This window comes from Ovis aries, chromosome 8, assembly GCF_016772045.2.
Source record: "Ovis aries strain OAR_USU_Benz2616 breed Rambouillet chromosome 8, ARS-UI_Ramb_v3.0, whole genome shotgun sequence".
Taxonomy (NCBI): domain Eukaryota; kingdom Metazoa; phylum Chordata; class Mammalia; order Artiodactyla; family Bovidae; genus Ovis; species Ovis aries.
The window spans coordinates 48690978-48710265 of NC_056061.1; the positions used below are offsets into that span (position 1 = coordinate 48690978).

Consider the following 19288-nt stretch of genomic DNA (forward strand, 5'->3'; position numbering starts at 1 on the left):
GGAGCGTAAAAGCACTTGGCCTAATACCTGTTTAATAGAGCCTAAAAAAATGCTGAGTTGAAAAACTTGAGATTATAGCCCCTAGAACTAGGCAGTTATATGGGCTACTTGTCACAAAAGTGAGGAGGGTGTGAGTATGTGGAGAAACCAATACTGGAAAGTGAGGGGACCCTCTGGACCCATTTTTTGTTTTCAGTTCTTGGATCTGCATATCTTATAAGTGTTCTCTTACTTCTTTATGAGATGCCAGGGTGACAAAAAGTATCTTCCACATAGCTTTTCATCACTATGTGCAGTAGGGGAACATCAAGTACAGAAGAATTCTGCAGTTCATCACCTCTGGCACTTGAAGGTGGCTCAGAAAGAGACTCTAAGCATAAAATAAGAGTAACTGAACCCATTTATCCCATCATGTGCAGGTATGTAGGGTCAATTTTCTTATTGGAGCTCACCTGTTTTCTGAGATCATAATAGTTAAACTGAGCTAAGTGTAGCAAAAGAGTTTATGTTATAAACTCAGTTAAAATAGTCAAATAGAGGGCTTTCTGCTTGTAGCAGTTTCTTAATGTCCTGGAACACAGAACTGTGTGTTTCATGGAAACACAGTCTTGCAAACAACCCCATTTGGGGCACTGTTAGGCAGGGCTGTTGACACATGAATACATTTCATATGATTATCATAAAATTGTGGTCTGGAAAATGAGCAGCCATGGTGCTGCATCTGAGACTCACATTTATAACAAGCTGTAATAGAGTAAACATTTTAAATGGATATAAGAACAGGCATTACTTGTGATCACAAATGTGAGTTGAAGTGCTTTTGAAGCCCAATTTAACAAAGCAAACAAATTTCCCAGCATTATTAACATAATTGTTCTCTGCTGGATTTTGATTTCTAAAAAGTTATTTAAGGAAAATAATAACGGGGTGGGTGGCTGGAGGAGTGGGCAAAAAGAAATAAAACTAAGAATGAGTAACTTTTCCTTTTGATGTCAGATTAAAAATAAAAAATCCCAGAAGTTCATTCTGCCACTTTGCCTAATTTACCAAATTGCTGCCAACCTGTTTAACCCGGAGTTCATATTTCATGGTTAATTTGGGGTTAAATTCAGCTGTTTGCTTTGCAGTCAGCAGACTTTGGATTGGGGCTACACAGCATTCATCTGCTGGGGAAATTCCAGACTCTGCTGTGTGAGTGGTAAAACAGGGACTTACTATCCCCACCCCCACCCTTTCCTAAGAACGAAAGAGGACAGGACTGTCCATTGAATACCATAGTGGGGGAAGCATGACTATACTTTGGCACCAGTTAGATGGATGGGGTTATGTTGTTCCTGGAACATTTCAAAAGCAAAAATGGAAGAGAAGTGGTAACACCTGAAGTGTGGTAGCAGGACAGTTAAAGCGGTAGTAATTTGGAGCCTCCAGGCACAGACAGAATCAGGAGGCAATCACCTTTCTTCCGTGGCAGCTGGCACGCAAAGCAAGCGATGGAGTGTTCTCAGCTTGTTACTGTCCAACATTCCAGTTATGAATTAAACCCCCAGATAGGCATCCTTCCTGTATTGTCATCTGGCCAGATCAGACCCTCAAGTAGCAAGCATGCTTCTGGCACAATGAAACACCACAGTGGAAGCCATGGGCACTCAGGGTGGCAGGTGTCCTGGCCTAAAAGTTGGCAACAGCACAGGTTGGCACTGGTGGGAGGAGCATTGTCAGAGACTTGCTCAGTGATTTCTGTAGTCACAGGGCTGAGCTGACTTAGAATTAGAGGGAGGCACACTACTGTGAGGATGTCTTATAACATGATTTAAAAGCATTCCTGCCAAGCATGCCACATACCTGATGTATTATTTTTATTAAGCACCAAGATTGTGCTAGGTACCTGTTAGAGGAAAGGTAAAAAGCCACCTACCTTATATCTTCATACTTAATTCCAGGTAATTTAGTGCTACAGCCCAGAGAATAATTTCCTTCCTAGCAGGCAAACACAGCCACCTTATTCAGAATAGACTCTCTGGAGGCTTGATAAGAGCAGTTGAGTGGTGAATGTGCAAAGACAAGTATGCATGCGTAGGGTAGGGGGAGGATTGCCTGTGTAATTTTGATTTTCGTCCTTTATTCCCATGAGGAGACATTTCCACTGTCCTCATCAGGACCAGATGAGAACAAAAACCTAAGGGAATGTGGGAGTCGAGGAGGGAGGAAACTAAATGAGAACTTGAATCTGGTTCCAAACGTAACCTTCAGGAGTTGTGAATGCTGATCTCCCCAAAATCAGGCAATCAGATCCTTCTAAATGTAGAAATCTTTACATAATAGTATTTTTGTGCATTTTACATACATGCATAATTCTTTGCAAAGATCCCACACCACCCCTCCAAGGTGGGAAAATAAAAGGAGATAAACCAGTTGCCATGACAGAAAAGAGTGAGAATCGCATGACAGAAATCATGTGACCCTCCAATCACTGGAGCCTCCTAAAAATTTAGCTCTAATTATCACTGAGATCCTTCTCTGTTGTATATTACTCAGCTGAAAAGAACTTTATCTTCATTTCACAGAAGTGGCTTAGGACACTGAGAACTTCCTCTGTCTCCTTCTCCATGTCTTCCCCCACCGCTTTAGAGATTTTCCTGGTAACTTGTTTCCAGGCCTCTGTTTCTCCACACTACTATTAACCAGCCCGTGGCGCTGGAGGCTGGTGAATTTTTTGTCTGTTTGTTCATTTTTGTTTGTTTTTCTCACATGTATCCTGTGTTTTTTTATCATATCTATTTTAGAAGATTGTATTATAATAATCTTAATGTGACCTAAAGGAATCCACTGTCCCCTGTAGTTTGTGGTGATTGCAAAGTATATTCCATTAGCTCTTTGGTTTAGTTGTTCAGTAATTTCTGGATTAGGAGTGAACAACTATAAAATTTTCTTTTTCCTCCAGCATGTTGAATTTTCTAGATATTTCCAAGAGACAGTATGATGCAGAGCTCCATATCTCAAAACAGCCTTGAGAGAATTAGCTAAACTTTCTGATCCTTGTTGTTGTTTAGTCACCAAGTTGTGTCCGACTCTGTGACGCCACGGACTGCAGCCTGCCAGACTCTTCTGTCCATGGGATTTCCCAGGCAAGAATATTGGAGTGACGGGGAGCCAGAGAGCCAGGTGGAGATTGTACCTCTCAGCCTTTTGGGGTTTTATTTTTGAGGGCTAGGTTTGCCTCTGATGAGAGTACAGTTAGTTCCAGAAAAGACTGGGCTGTGTGTTGATTCCCTAGGAGGTGGGCATTCAGATAGTTCAGAATGACTTGTGAAACTCAGATGCTGGTTCCAGAGCTCTGTCCCAAGACCACAAAACGCAGGAGACCTTGAGCACGTGATTGCTTTTGGGAGTGGAGGTCTCAGGCTCAGGCCTCAACCTTGTGAGTACAGTTAGTTGTGCCGTTTGGTGTAACGTGAATTCAGAAACCACCCTACAATTTGACGTTCCTTCTGATCCTAGCAGAGGCCTCTGGACGCTCTTCACGTCTGTGTATTTTGAGGTTGGGTGGACAGAGTATACCATCAGGACTCTGTCATTTCTTCTCACAGTCTTCCCCACTTTCATTTCACATCATTCCTGAGTTCTTTTCTGTCAGCCAGACTTTTCTGTAGTCCCTTCTTCTTTCCCAGTAATTATTTGCTGGTTTCCTTATGTTTGGAAAATACATTATAAGTGATTAAAGGGGAAAATGTGTAGTTCTCCACTGAAAATTAACTCTCCACCCCACCCCACACCCATCCTAATTTTTAAAAAGGTTTACATTTACAAAGATTCAGATGAAATTTTCAACTCTTCTGAAACCAGCAGGACACACCTGACTTTAGTAGTTTTCTTAGCTGAAATTAACAGATGTTTTTCTTCAGTTTAACTTAGGAGAAAAGATTATCTAAGGCATTTTGTGTTCAACTTCCCCTTTAGTGGTTTATTTTTGTCTTCTTCTGCCCATCTGTCTGCTAATAAAATGTAAAATAAAATATACCTGTGTTGCTAAAAAAAAAAAAAAAAAATTCTGGACTGGGTGGCCATTTCCTTCTAATGTGCCTAAAGTGCTGACTGCAAAGTCAGGTATTCAAAAACTATTTGTTCTCTCCCTTTCTTTTCCTCATGAAGGAAAAAAATCTGTCAGTAATTTTAAAAGTAAATATCTCCGAATGAAAATAAATATCTTAGTTGCTGTACTTCAGAAACTGCTGCTGCTTAGTCACTTTAGTCATGTCCAACTCTATGCCACCCTGTGGACTGCATCCTGCCAGGCTCTTCTTTCCATGGGATTCTCTAGGCAAGAGTACTAGAGTGTGTTGCCACGCCATCCTCCAGGGGATCTTCCTGACCCAGGGATCGAACCCGGGTCTCCTGCATTTCAGGCAGATTCTTTACCACTGAGCCACCAGGGAAGCCACAAGTATACTCAAATAAAAATTAATTGAAAAAAAAATAGTATCTTGGGTAAGAGTATTAAATTAGTCTTGAGTGCAAGTTACCAAAGTAATGAATTTGCTTTTTCTGCTGGTTTTATAACCACCTCAAAGCATGACTGTTCACACTCATAAAAATACATTAATTCATAGAGATAGTTAATGTACTTTAGTACTTGGATATTTCAGAATAAGTGTTTTATTTGATGATCTCCAAGTTTGCTATTAACTCCAAAATACTGGATTTTATGAAAGATATTTGTAGTATGTTTTAGGGGGGAAACAAAGATTTTTTTTTTTTTTTGCAGAAGGTGTTTAAGGACTGTGACAACTGATAAAGATAATTTATATTAACTGTTTTCAAACTTTCAACTTTTGGGTAGTTTCTGATATTTCCAATATCAGAAGCTGGAAGCTGATGAAGCAGATTTAAATAAATTCATTGTGAATGTCATTCAGAGGGTATATAGAGATACAAAATAGAACTCTAGGGTTCAGAGCAGTATATTGTCATTCTCTGTTTGTATAATGTTTGTCAATAACTCCAGGATTTCTTTCTCAAAAAAGAAATAGTTTTTGAGAAAGCATATATAAAAGCAGAGTGCAGCGTGTACGGCAAAGTTACAGTTACTGTGGTCGGAGAGTCTCAGTGAGAGTCTGCCCTGACTTGAAGTACCATCTTGTAAGAATGGAATTTTGGAAACTTCATTTGCTCAGATGGGTCCCAGTCACCACAGAGCATTATCACTAAACTAAGGAGATATTTGTCTCCGAGCTAAAGATTCACAGGCGTAATGGGTCTGTGGACTTCGGTGCCTATTAGTGATGCTAAAGCAAATCAGGCCATTTTAAAACAAGAGTTTATTCTGGAAGATAATCAAAAGGGAAGAATGTCAGCCTGTTTTTTTACCCCCTCTCTCTTTCTCTCTAAGTGGTAAGCAGAACAGGAAGGAAATCTTTACTTATTATGGTAGCATTTTGATTTATTGCCACATGCTACATTGATCTAAGCTGGAGGACAGTTCTCATGAGGTCTCATAAAAAGGGCAGAGTTGAATAGTTGGGTTTAAAAATTTGGGGGAGAGGAAAGAGATAAAGTTATATGTAATCATCCTGCATTACTAAAGAATAAAAAATGACCATTATTGGGTCCAAATCATTAGCAAGTCCTTAGAAAGTAAATGGAGGATTCAATGAAGTAAATTGGATTTAGCATTGACATTTTAGTGACTTTCCTAACTCAAACGTAAGATCCAGTGTATTGTGAACTTTGTTAAGCATGGATATTTAATGACCATTAACATGATTTTAAGTTAGGTGTTTACTGCGAGTAGACAGACCATTAATCAAACTCAGTCTGACAAATATACTTTACTGATTGTTTACACTGGCTGTGAGAAAGACATCTTAAAAAACAAGCACCTTCAGTTAAGTCTGTCATCATACTTATAACTGTTTAGTAAGAAAAAGTGTTAGACATGCATATTGCATTTTAGTCTCCTCACATTAATGATCCAGGCAGACCTTGGAGATACCGGTGTTTGGTTCCAGACCACCTAAATAATCGCAATAAAGCAAGTCACATGAATTTTTTGGTTGCTTAATGTATATAAAAGTTATGTTGACTCTAAACTATAGTCTATTAAGTGTTCAGTAGGCTTCCCTGACAGCTCAGTTGGTAAAGAATCCCCCTGCAGTGCAGGAGATGTGGGTTCGATCCCTGGATTGGGAAGATCCCCTGGAGAAGGGAAAGGCTACTCACTCCAGTATTCTGGCCTGGAGAATTCCGTGGGGTTGCAAAGAGTCAGACATGACTGAGTGACTTTCACTTTCAGTGAGTGTTCAGTAATAGCATTATGTCCAAAAACATATACATACCTTAATTTAAAAATACTTTGCTAAAAAATGCTAACCAGCATCTGACAAAACAGTGTTGCTACAAACCTTTGATTTGTTTAAAAAAAAAAAAAAGATGCAGAATCTATGAAGTGAAATAAAGCAAAGTGCAGTAAACTGAGGTATGCCAGTAGCTTGTAAAGCTTTCCTTGGTTTTGTGTCATTTTTACTATCCCAAGCATGCACTGAACCCATGATCTACTTATAAATTCTCATCATGCTTGGTACTAAACAGAGCGATATATTGTGCCATAGAGTGTGGCTCTCTGTTTAGTGAACCGTTACCATTACCTCACCTTACCTGGCAGAACTGCCTGTTCCGTGCACATGACCTTTTCCTTTGATTGGTCATGCCCATGGAAAGGTCTTCAGTCCAATAATGGCTTCTCATTTGGTCGAGAAATCAGACAAAAGCTTTGCAGCTGTGAAGTACAGCCCATTTTAAAATTAACCTATTGTAAATTCTTAATGATTGAGAAATTCTGCAATTTGCTATGATTTGTGGTTCGTGCTCACGCAACCAGAATAGCAAACAGCAGAGACTGATGCAGGTCAACATGGCGGGCGTTTGGAAAGTGCAGAAAAAGGAAACTTGATAGACATCGTGACTGGTTCAAACCAGCATGTTATGTTCTCCTGCCCTTCGTCTGTCACACATCACTTTGCCTCCCACCCACAGGCTTTCCCAAGTGGAATGTAATCCTTGGAAATGACTACTTAAATTACAGTTTATTACACAAGAAGTAAAATCTCTCTCAAGTATAGTCTACCTTTGCCTCCTGTAATACATTTTCAACCTGGAGGCTAGATTCTTAGGGGAAAGGAAATCACAGGTTTTTGACTGACAGAGGCCAAGAATTTGAATTTCAATACAATTTGTATCCTTATACAAGTTACTTAAATACTCTGAAACCTCATTAGATTCATGTTCAGATTGTAAAACCTAATCAGTTGAGTTGTTCAGTCGTGTATGACTCTTTGCGACCCCATGAATTGCAGCACGCCAAGCTTCCCTGTCCATCACTATCTCCCAGAGCTTGTTCAAACTCATGTCCATCTAGTCGGTGATGCCATCAAACCATCTCATTCTCTGTCGTCTGTTTCTCCTCCTGCCTTCAGTCTTTCCCAGCATCAGGGTCTTTTCCAGTTAGTCAGAGCTTTGCATCAGGTGGCCAATGTATTGGAACTTCAACTTCAGCATCAGTTCTTCCAATGAATATTCAGGACTAATTTCCTTTAGGATGGACTGGTTGGATCTCCTTGCAGTCCACGGGACTCTCAAGAGTCTTCTCCAGCACCACAGTTCAGTAGCATCACTTCTTCGGCACTCAGATTTCTTTATGGTCCAGCTCTCACATCCATACATGGCTTACTGGAAAAACCATAGCTTTGACTATATATACCTTTGTTGGTAAAGTAATGTCTCTGCTTTTTAATATGCTGTCTAGGTTGGTCATAGCTTTTCTTCCAGGGAGCAAGCGTCTTTTGATTTTATGGCTGCAGTCACCATCTGCAGTGATTTTGGAGCCCAAGAAAATAAAGTCTGTCACTGTTTCTACTGTTTTCCCATCTGTTTGCCATGAAGTGATGGGGCAGGATGCCATGATCTTCGTTTTTTGAATGTTGAGTTTTAAGCCAGCTCTTTTGCTCTTCTTTCACTTTAATCAAGAGCTCTTTAGTTCCTCTTTGCTTTCTGCCATAAGGGTTATGTCATCTGCATATCTGAGCTTATTGATAATTCTCCCTGCAGTCTTGATTCCAGCTTGTTCTTCATCCAGTCCAGCATTTCACATGATGTTCTCTGCATATAAGTTAAATAAGCAGGGTGACAATATATAGCCCTGACATATTCCTTTCCCAGTTTGGAACCAGTCTGTTTTTCCATGTCTGGTTCTAACTGTTGCTTCTTGACTTGCATACAGATTTCTCAGGAGGCAGTTCAGGTGGTCTGGTATTCTCATCTCTTGAAGAATTTTACACAGTTTGTCGTGATCCACACAGTCAAGAGCTTTAGTGTAGTCAGTGAAACAGAAGTAGATGTTTTTCTGGAACTCTCTTGCTTTTTCTGTGATCCAGCAGATGTTGGTAATTTGATCTCTGGTTCCTCTGCCTTTTCTGGATCCAGCTTGAATATCTGAAAGTTCTCAGTTCACAGACTGTTGAAGCCTCATTTGGAGAATTTTGAGCATTACTTTGCTACCATGTGAGATGAGTGCAATTGTGTGGTAGTTTGAACATTCTTCGTCATTGCCTTTCTTTGGAATTGGGATGAAAACCTAACAGGGATGGAGTAAAAACCTTTGAGATTGGAATAAAACCTAATAGGGATGCAATGTTTCTCTGCTTCTTACTGACTGTGAGTCTCTAATCAAATTGCTTAACTCCTCTCTGCCTCTGCTTCCCTATCTTTAAAAACAGGGGTGATACTTCCTAGAGTTGTTGTGAGGGTTAAATAAATGAATCCATGTAAAGCACTTAGAAAGTACCCTGCACCTAGTAAGTATACAGTAATTATTAACCATGGTGGTGGACAGATATTAAGCAAATAATCAGATAATGATAAACAAGGTAGAGGAAAAGTTGTGGGATGCTCTAAGATAATTTATGAGAGCTAGAAAGATGAACAGGGGCAGTGTCATTTAGTGCTCTGTAATGGGAAGCCCCTGATAGGGGGATGACATAATTCGATTTAGTTCTTTTTTTATTGACATTTTTTTCTACATTAAAAACAATCTCATGTTTACCATCTTTTATGAAACAGTTTATTTTAGGAATTTTTCATGAAGAATTATGAAAGTTAAGCATGCATTATGTAGAAGGTTTGGACAATACAGCAAAGCACAGAGAAGAAAATAAGCCATTCCTAACTACTAATAATCACTATTAACCTGCTGTTTTATCTGCCCAGTTATTTTATATGAAGATTTATTGTATTTTGAATAGTAACTGTAACTAACTCTAATTTTATAAATAGGTAGTAATCTGTAGTTTAGTGGTGAGTTCATACCCTGTACTTGTCTGCTGTGGGATAAATAAGACTGAGTTCTAGCTGCTTTCTTTTTATTGGCTACTTTCATTAGCTGAACTCCAGATTGGAGGGCTTGAAGACCCTGCTATTCATGAGAGAGACTTCTGTTACTGTGTTTCTAACTTGGCAAATGTGAGGTGTGTTATTTACCCAGTGGTTCTTCATTATAAAAGTACAAACACAAATTGATTTTAATGGAGGAACTTTTTTTTTTAAGTGGTTAAGTGTAGCATATTTTTAGGAAGGGTAACTTGTCAAGAGTTTTATTTCCTCTGATAGATGGATGCACTTTCTAAAAGCAATATATCCAGGCCCTACTATAAGACAGTAGTTCTAAAAGATTGTCTAATGATTCAGATTTAAGCTGATTGTCTTGTTCTGACATCACAAGGAAAACTTTTATAATTCCATTTTTATTTCTTTGCTGTTTTATTTTCTCTGCCTTCATTCATAAGTATTAGATACCAAAGTTGCATACATGGAAATAAGATCTTTGATTTCATCTCCTTGAAATATGTTTTAAAAATTCACCTTCTGTCACACTACAGAGTTAGAGCTTGAGTAGAATTTTAAGTGCAGAAAAGAAACAGTGGTCAACTTAGATTAGCTCCAGATAGCAGTTCACAAAAGATGGGGTGGAAACGTCCAAGTATGAACATATATTCATATTCATATTATTCACTCTAATATGAATATCTCACTGTTACTCTTTTTCTCTCTCACACTCACTCCTCTTTTCCCCCTCCCTCTCTTTTTCTCAGTAATTTTAAATTCTGACCAAAGCAAGTGGTGTGTGTTAATACTTTTTTAGCATAGTCTGGACTATTGAAAAGTAAATTTTTTCTTATAAAATCCTGGTAGAGGATGACTTTAGAGCTGACTGATTCATGGCTGACTCTAGAGCTGAGGCAGAGAAAATAAAAAATGAGACTGGAGTGGTATCTTGTGTTGCCAGGGACTAAACGGTAAAACTACGTAAGTAAGTAAAAGTGGAAGCAAGTTAAAAGGACACAGCAGCCAACTTGACAGAGTTCCCAGTGGCCAAAACCAGAACAGTTTGAGCAAGAAAATGAAGTGAAAATAGTTCATGATATGCCAAAGAATAAAATAAATATCCATGAGTTCTTACCGATACAAATAAGCAAATAAATAAATGAGGGAGAAGAGCAAATCTTCCTTACAGAAGACATCCAGATAATAAGTGTATAAGGAATGGAGAAAGTGAAAGATTCCATTAGAATACCACAGTAATAATTGCCATAGGCATGATTCATGGATGAATGCTACAATTAATGAGTGAAACTTTTAAGAAAAAAAGGGATATTTGTATAGCCTCAAAGTCTCTCTCCTAGGAAATGTATTGATTTCTGTGATACTTTTAATAAGTGTCCACATATTCTTAGATGATACCCTTCCTTCAAGCAAGTGGCTGAATTCCCTTATCTTTGATCAGGGCTAGACACAGTGCCTCATAACTAATAGAGTATGCTAGCTTTACAGTAAAGAAACCTGGCTGGTACCTTCTTCACCAAGGGATCAGGACCAGTAAGGAATCATGTTGTAACCCCATGGACTATGGCCCACCAGACTCCTCCATCCATGGAATTTTCCAGGCAAAGAATACTAGAGAGGGTTGCTATTTCCTACTCCAGGGGAGCTTCCCAACCCAGGTATCGAACCTGCATCTCTTGCATCTCCTGTGTTGGCAGGCGGGAGCCTGTTGGGAAGCCTAAGATCTTATCTATCCCATAGATATTATGTAATGAGAAGGGTATGTCGTCTCTGGCATTTTTCCCCAAAATTTATAACCTCAGTCTGATCATGAGAAAACATCAGAAACTCACAGACTGAGGAACATTCTACAAAATATCTGACTAGCAGTCTTCAAGTGTGTCAAGAAAGGTCTGAGAAGCTGTCACAGGTCAGAAGAGACTACGTAGACGTGACAACTAAGTGCAGTGCAGTTTCCTGGACTGGATCCTGGAGCAGATAAAGACATCAGTGGAAAAGCTGATGAAGTCTGAATCAGGTTTAGCTGATTGTGTTGTATCATTGTTAACCTCTCAGAGTTGATAACTGTCCTGTGATATACAAAACATAAACTTTAGAAGAAGCAGGGTGATGGGAATCCTGGAACTCTTGATACAATCTTTACAACTTTTCTGTAGATCTAAAATTATTTCAGAATTAAAAGTTAAAACCCAGCTTACTGGTGTCTTCTCAATCTAAGGATATTTGCTATTTTGTAGTATCTCTAAAGCAAATTAGTTCAGAGAAATCCCTCTCCCCTTTGTAGTCTCTCTAGAAAAGAAAAACTAACAAAACAGCTCTTAATAACAAAACAGCTCTCATAGAGCAGGGACAGTAAATTTTAAAGGCTTGCGCTCCACTGTTAGAGACAGAAACTCATCTACCTGCTCTGTACAGGTTGGTTCAGCCAACATCGATGGTTTGCCTTTTGTGACCTGATGCCATGGCCAGCATTTAGGTTACAAAAAGTATTCTATTTAAAAAGAGGTGTAATTTACATGTAATACAATGCATAAATTTTGCTAAACAATTTGATGAGTTTTGAAAAAATATATTCATCTGTGTAACAACTACCCTAATGATGCTCTAGAACATCTGCAACACACTTAAAATTTCCTACATGCTACTGTTATGCTGTCAGTCCCCTTACCACTTGGATCTGTACTCCAGGCAACCATTATTCTTATTTATATCAGTTTAGATTTGTTTTGTCTGTTCTTGAAATTTGTATAAAGGAGTCACACAGTATATATTCCTTTGTGTCAGGCTGTTTTTGCTCAGCATAATGTTTTTGAGATTAAACTATGTTACATAAACCATTCTTTAAAAAAAGAAAAAAATACAGAGAACAACAGCTGTGGTTCTGTCTTCTTCTGTCTTGGGCCCTTTGTTCCATTGACCTGCTAATCTGAAATTTTCAGAGGTACTAGATCTGGTTTCATCTGACTATCTCTTAACACCAGATTATTGGTAGATTTAAATGGTATCAGAAGTGTGGTACTCAATAAGATGGACAAGAAGAAAGGAAAAAAAATTATTTTCTTCAGTATAAAATACACTGTATTTTCTCCCCCCACAAAAAAACCCCAATAAATCTCATTAATCCAATGTAATTATGGGTACAGATGTGAAATCTTGATTTATAAATATTTTATTCTTATTACTTTGCAACCTCTCATTAACTCAAAACAGGATAGCAGAGCTGATTATAAAAGGCCTAACCAGATCCTGTTTTAGTAAATAATAATGTGTGATTGGCTGAGGATGATTATTGTCATAGTAACCAATTAGAATTTAGATACTAAAATTAAACTCCGTCCCTGTATGCCAGTCATTCTTTTGATCTGACCATTAATGAAAACTGTCTTTGTACACATATGGGATGCATTACATTTATCAGTTAGATATATTTTATTACCTGACCAAATGAGGACAGTGTGACTATTTTGGGAATATTATTGGTGTGGTGAATGAACAACGATGTACTGTTTTTGAACTTGGAAATACATTTAGGTTGGCATAGTGGCAGGTGCCTGCATTTTCTGGAAAGCCCTGTTTCCCAGAGTGTTAATGTGGACAGATACAAACAGATACTTAATAATGCAGCCCAATGGCTATAGTCAGACTGAACAACACATAATTTATAGCAAATCTGATACTAGGAACACAAGAATGATAAGCTATTTGATAAAGATATACTGTGATCAGTAGTGAGTAAAAGTACAGACTGCACATTGATAACAAGCCATACTTGTAAATGTGTATGATATAATTTTCTTGACAAGTGCTTTCAAAGTGTATCTTTTCATGTCATCTTGGTTTCTTTAGTGAATTTGCTTAGCTTGTTTTTTTTAAAGTTTACAAGTAATGTTTCATTTCCTGACTTTATATTCAATTAAGAATTTTACTGGTGGGCTACTGTGTGTTGGACACTCATTTATTATTGCTCCAGTGTCCCGGTGCCTTAGAAACTCCATTGCCCACTTAAGAAATTAGAAAATGAAGAATCTGAGAGGTTTAGCAACCTACCTGTTAGGCCCTGCTTCTGGTGTAATGTACGTGGTTCCTATACCTGAGTAAATAGCCTACGTTGGATATAGATCATGTATCAAAAATGAAAGGAGGTAGATCCTTCAGAAGGGAGGGAGGGGAGTTGAGATTAGAATAATGAATATTTGAGAATGAATTATCAAGTTTTCTAAGTAGAACATCATTTTCTTGGCTAGGTCTGGCTCCAGCACATTGAAATGTGTTGGTCCTGTCAGATTTGTTGAAAATGCAAGTAGTCCAATCAGCTGTAATACTGAAGAAGGGAAGAGGACTACAATTTGGAAGTTTTTATGAAAACATGCGCTGCCTGTTCTGTGAATTGACAGCATCTTTTAAAAATTTGCTTCCCTTTATATTCCTAGGTGGTAATGAATACGTGAGTAGAAAAAGGAGAGCGTTTCAAATAATGCTAATGAAGTTAACTGATTGCAATCTTCCATATTGTGAGGAAAAGTTGTTAGCTGTGAAAGATGAGGACAGAATTAAAATATTACTATGACTGGCATTTGATTTGAAAACTGCAAAGATAAGCTTAGATTCCTATTTATGAAAACCATCCTCACAGCCCGATGAAATATCTTTTAAAAGGTTCTACAGTTGCCATGGATACTTGTTAGCTTTGATAGAGTAAGTTGTAATCCATATTCAATCATCTGAGGTGAAGTAGCCAAAAAAATCCACCACCTAATATCAAAACCAGCTTCATCTCTGAATCCATACCATTTTGGAGATGAAAAGGGTAAATAAACAGCCTAAAGATGAGCTGTTTGGTTAATTATCACTGCTTAAAAAGCAAAATATTTAGGATGCACATTGCCTGAATCAGATCCTAATGTCTGCTCTCTTGTGTGCAACTTTTTATCTTAACCAGTAAAGGGGATTTCTTAGGTTCTGACGTAAGAATTTAGATGGCAGGACCTTTCTGAAAGTTTTTGGAACCTTTGCAGATACTCAGTTCCTGAAAGCCAGAGGGACACAGACGGTATTGGAGGCACTGGTCCCTATGGTAACATATTTGCCTCTGGCTCAGGAGTGGCTGGTTTCCTCATAGCTTCCTTTAACTGCTATATATTGGCAGCCATTTTCACTCCTATTTATAAGATGTCAGATTAATCAGCAAGTGTGCAGGGGAGTGAGTACCGCATCCTTGGGCTTGATTAGACGCTTCAGATGACAAAGAGCTCCATGTGACGGGCCACTGAGGTGTTTTTGGCATCCCCTCATGCATCTGTCACGTAATGGAGGCAAGAGCCTGTCAAATGACTTAAATATTTTCCTCAATTCTCTTTTAAAACAGGTGACAAAAGAGCTAAAACAGTATGACAACAAAATTATAGAATGCAAATTCGAGAACAACAGCTGGGTCTTTATGAGACAGAGAACAGATAAAAGTTTTCCTAATGCCTACAACACTGCCATGGGTGAGTATGACAGCCTCCCAGTGGATGGTACATGAAACCCCCCAAAAGAGATAAGGTGTTAGAACGAACCTCTTTCGTGGTTCAGCTCAGAGGGGAGAAGACCATCCAGACCAAAGAGGGCTTGTGGCAGGTCTGTACCCTGTGACTCCAGTCCTCTTTCAACCTGTGGGCTCCTGCCAGGCGCCCAGGGGAGCAGTTTAAAGGGCAAGAAGGTGAGCTGTGGACAAGATGAATTTGTTGAACAACAACCACAACAAAAACCACGGTAATTGCAGATCTGTTCAAAACGCTAAAAACCGTCGTTTGCCAGATGGTAAAAGACAGAATTAGCAGGGGAAAATGTAATTTCCAGCTCCTAAAATAGCTTTACAAACAATGGAGAACAAAGTCAATGAAAAGCTTAAAAAAAAAAATGTAAAATTTGATATGCTATCTTCAGGATGTGCTCTGGATACAGTATGATTGCTTTGGGAATTCAGAGTAGTAAGCTAGTTTCATGAGGAGCAGCATGCATTAATTATTTTTATAAGGTAAACTACTACTTCAGGCAACTCTGGATTGAGCTTTTAGTGGAATTGGAAAAAAACAACAAACCAAGATTAAAGGTTAATGGGATTGTGAACTTTAAGAGTGCTCAGTCAGTGAAGGTGCTGATGGTTGTATGATAAGCTTAAGAGATAATAAAGAAATTGCCAGTTTGAGTTTTACAGCTTAAAAGTTACTTTTATACATTCAAAAGATTCTTGTTAGAACTATTTGTGTTCAGACAGTATGAGTTAATTTCAAAAAAGAGGAGTAATTAAGCCCATGTCTTTTTTTCTAAAACCAAGTAGATAAATACAGTTTTGATCACATAAGAAAAGGTGCTTTATTTAATAGTCATTTTGTTATAATACCTTACTTCAAACAAGCTACTAAAATAAAAATATGCTTTCCCGGCTACAACAAAGCCTTAGTGTGCCGTGTTACACACGTGACAGTGTGCACTTCTCTCTGAGAGAGAGAAAGGTCGAAGGACACAGGGTGTGTTTTCTTTAGAAACTGTATGGACATGGACTGTAGTGTGATGCACTGCGTGAGATCAGTGTGCAATACAAACTGTTTGGAAGGATCGAAAACTGTGGTGAAGACAGGTTAAACCCAAATACGTAAACATTTTGTTCTAGAGTTAATAGTAAAGTGTAACCACCAGAGGGACTTCCCTGGGGATCCAGTGCTTCCAACGCAGGGGACAGGGGATAGATCCCTGGGCTGGGAACTAAGATCGCACAAGCCACATGGCTCTGCCAAAAAAGGAAAAGCCACCAGCAATGCACTCATTTCAGGGGTTGGGGAGAGAGGAGCACAGTTTAATTCGCAGCAAGTCACCCACGTCGGCAAGATGGAACGTTCTAGCCTGTTGGGATGGAAACCTCTCCCGTCCTCATCTCCGTGGGGCAAGTCAGCTCCCTTCATGAACCCTCACACGAGACACGTGTCTCCCTTTTTCCACAGCTGTGTGCAATAGTATCTCCAACCCTGTCACCAAGGAGATGCTCTTCGAGTTCATTGACAGATGTGCAGCAGCTTCTCAAGGACAGAAGCGAAAGCATCATCCAGACCCAGACACAGAGCTCATGCCTCCACCACCTCCCAAAAGACCTTTGACCTAAGGACCTGCCTCTGACTTCAGGACTGAGAGGAAAGATGAGTGAGAAAAAATGCTGTTGTCCCATTTTTTGCAACCAGAGAAATTTAAAAAAAAAAGAGTGTGGCTTGATGTTGATACACATTTGACTTAAAAAAAAAAAAAAGTATTGTAGCCAGTCTGTAAATATTTGATGTTTTTGTTTCCTCAGTGCTACAGTACATCATGGACTTAAACATTTTATTTATATCTGATAAACTCAGCCTTACCTTGTGGAATCTGAAGACTGAAATATCTAAAGGTTTAAATGAGATCAAAATCAATGAAAAAGAGGCCTTGTTTATATATGGATAACTTTTGCTTTAATTTATAAAGTTAGCAATCTGGAACTGTGAGTGCATAGAACATTGTCTTTTTTAGAGGTTATATTTCAACTATGATAGATTTTCCTTTTAAAACATTTAGGCAGTGGCATTAAACATTCTTGCTATTATTTATCATGGATTTCCTACATCTCTGAAATTCTTGTATTCAAAACCAAATGACAAGGTTGTTAAATATTGTACTGTATTAAACAACTTGGTCTGGTTTCTATCATTCTAAGAATTGTTTTGGAACTGTAAAAGTAAAAAAGTAAAGCTCCATTTTGTGAATGTCATTCTTTCTAAAGGAAGTATATCGAGTCTGTTGTTTGAACTACAGTATCAGACAGATATCCAGTCTGTCCACTCTGGCAGTGGTCTTGAGTCACTTCATAAAACATAGAGATACACCACCCAGTCCTATGTGTGTTGTTCTTCTGGGAGACTTTTTTTTTTATGCCAGGGCTACTTCTCCCTTACCTCAGTGGTATCGGCACATTGTAAATTACATTAAAACACACAACTCACTGTAATGATGGGAGTGATACCAGATATATACACAATGTTGTATTAGTTCCTTTACACAAAACCACAAAGGAAATGCCAGCTGACTCCTTTGATTAGAAGGTGATATCAGTGAAAGAGAACGCTGTCACTGGAAAATGCTCTCCCACTGCTAGATAAATGCAGAGGCAAAGACTAGACATCTGTAGGAACTAAACATGAAGGAAGCCAAGACATTTATTTTCAAAGCCAGAATTTTCTCTCATCTTCTATTCTGGGAATGCTATTTCGGTTGTACATCTGAATTTTAACACATTTACTGATAGATAATGGATTTAAAGAGTGGCTAATTCGTCACATGCCATTGTTGAGAAACTGTGTTCTGATTGGTTTGTCAAGGAACTCTTGAGAATTAGCTTACTAGAGGCCAATGTATTTATTTTTAGGGTACAGGTTTTAAGTGTGTGGATTTAAAACAATTTTCCTAATCTGAACTTTATGTATGTAAGTGCATATATATGTGAGTGTAGGCAGCAGTGTACATTCTCCTGCTGAGACAGTGAGACTTGAAAATCCAAACGAGTCACCTCGTAGATTGAATATCTGGTAGGATTTCTATATGAAACAGCACAGATTAACCAAAAGTGTATTTCTATTCATTCGCGTTTTAATGTTTTTAAACAAAGTTTTCCCCTGCAATGCTTTTCTGTATTAAATACTAGAGTCATGCTTGGGCTTCTCCCTTTATTGTTCCCAAGTTATGTAATATGAATTTATTCAAAATGCCATTTTAGTGTTTCTTTCCTAGAGTACTTTTGTGTGTTTGAGTGCTACAGGAATAAAAACATCTGATTGCTACTGCAACTATTGAAAGGTGGAAATTGGTCAAGATTTCATGGTGTCTTGTACAAAATGGATCTGAAAAGCCTATGCAACTCCTGATAGTCTGACATCTGCTTCACCAGGATTAGTGGCTCTTTTCACACAGTGTGATGCTTTCTTCCAAGCTCATGTAAAGGCAGAAGCCTTTTGCTGATGAGAGAGCAAGTCTTTGTCAGCGATCTTTAATGGAGTTAAAAATGTTTATGGTAATTGTAACCTTTTAAATGAGTTACGTGAAAAGAGCATCTCATCTTCAGTACACCCAGATATTTTCTCTTTGCCTTTGTGCATTTTCCAGGACTTAATTTTCTTAACTTATCTTTCCCTTTCAGTTGTAGTGATATATAGTAAGTAGATCCCATTTAGCCCCTGAACACATTACCATCCATAGTGTCATAAAAAGTCATCCAGAAAATAATGGGGGTGGAAGTCTGGAGGCACGATTTGGAACTTCATGAAGGAAATGCTTCCTGTCTCAGCCCACTTCCTAATAACTGTTTTCTGACACTGAAGTTTTGTAGACAAGAATAGGAAAACTTTACTTTCCTTTGTTATCACAGATAAAATATTTTGCTTTGTGTTTGGAAAAGATGTGGAAGACTCGACTGCCTGGCTGGTTACATTTGCTTTCCGTGAAATGCTCAGAAAATGTCAGGACATTCCTTCTCTAATTGTGTATCAGTGCATATTGTAATAAAACTACTGATTTCAAATAACAGAAAGTGTATCTGCTTTGTTTTACTGGTGATGCTTTTGTGTCCCTTTTATTGCTTGTATCAGATCCTCTCAACCAGGCCCCTCAACATCCACCTAGTTTTGTTGCATTCTGGAGATTAGCATAAAAACTTGCCTCTATTTTTCTTTCTGAGAAACCACGAAACTTGAAAATTATGCATCAAATGCTTCCAGGTAGGAAAAACTAATGTGTTAGAGAAAATCTTGGGCTAGACCCAGAGACCAAGTCTAGGCTCTGCCTCCTGTTGGATTTCTGTCCACTCTAGGACTTGTTTCTCCCCATCTATCAAGTGCCAAGA

General features: G+C 38.5%; 1 protein-coding gene across 1 annotated transcript in view; it reads left to right on the plus strand.

Annotated features, from left to right (window-relative positions):
- The window catches only part of RNGTT (RNA guanylyltransferase and 5'-phosphatase), a 235173-nt gene extending 216197 nt beyond the window's left edge, over positions 1-18976 (plus strand). Inside the window, exons 15-16 of the mRNA XM_027972440.3 lie at positions 14756-14879; positions 16374-18976. Of these exons, the coding sequence (XP_027828241.1) occupies positions 14756-14879; positions 16374-16531 (282 nt within the window). The 3' untranslated portion in view covers positions 16532-18976. The remainder of the gene's footprint in view (positions 1-14755; positions 14880-16373) is intronic.
- The last annotated feature ends 312 nt before the right edge of the window (positions 18977-19288 follow it).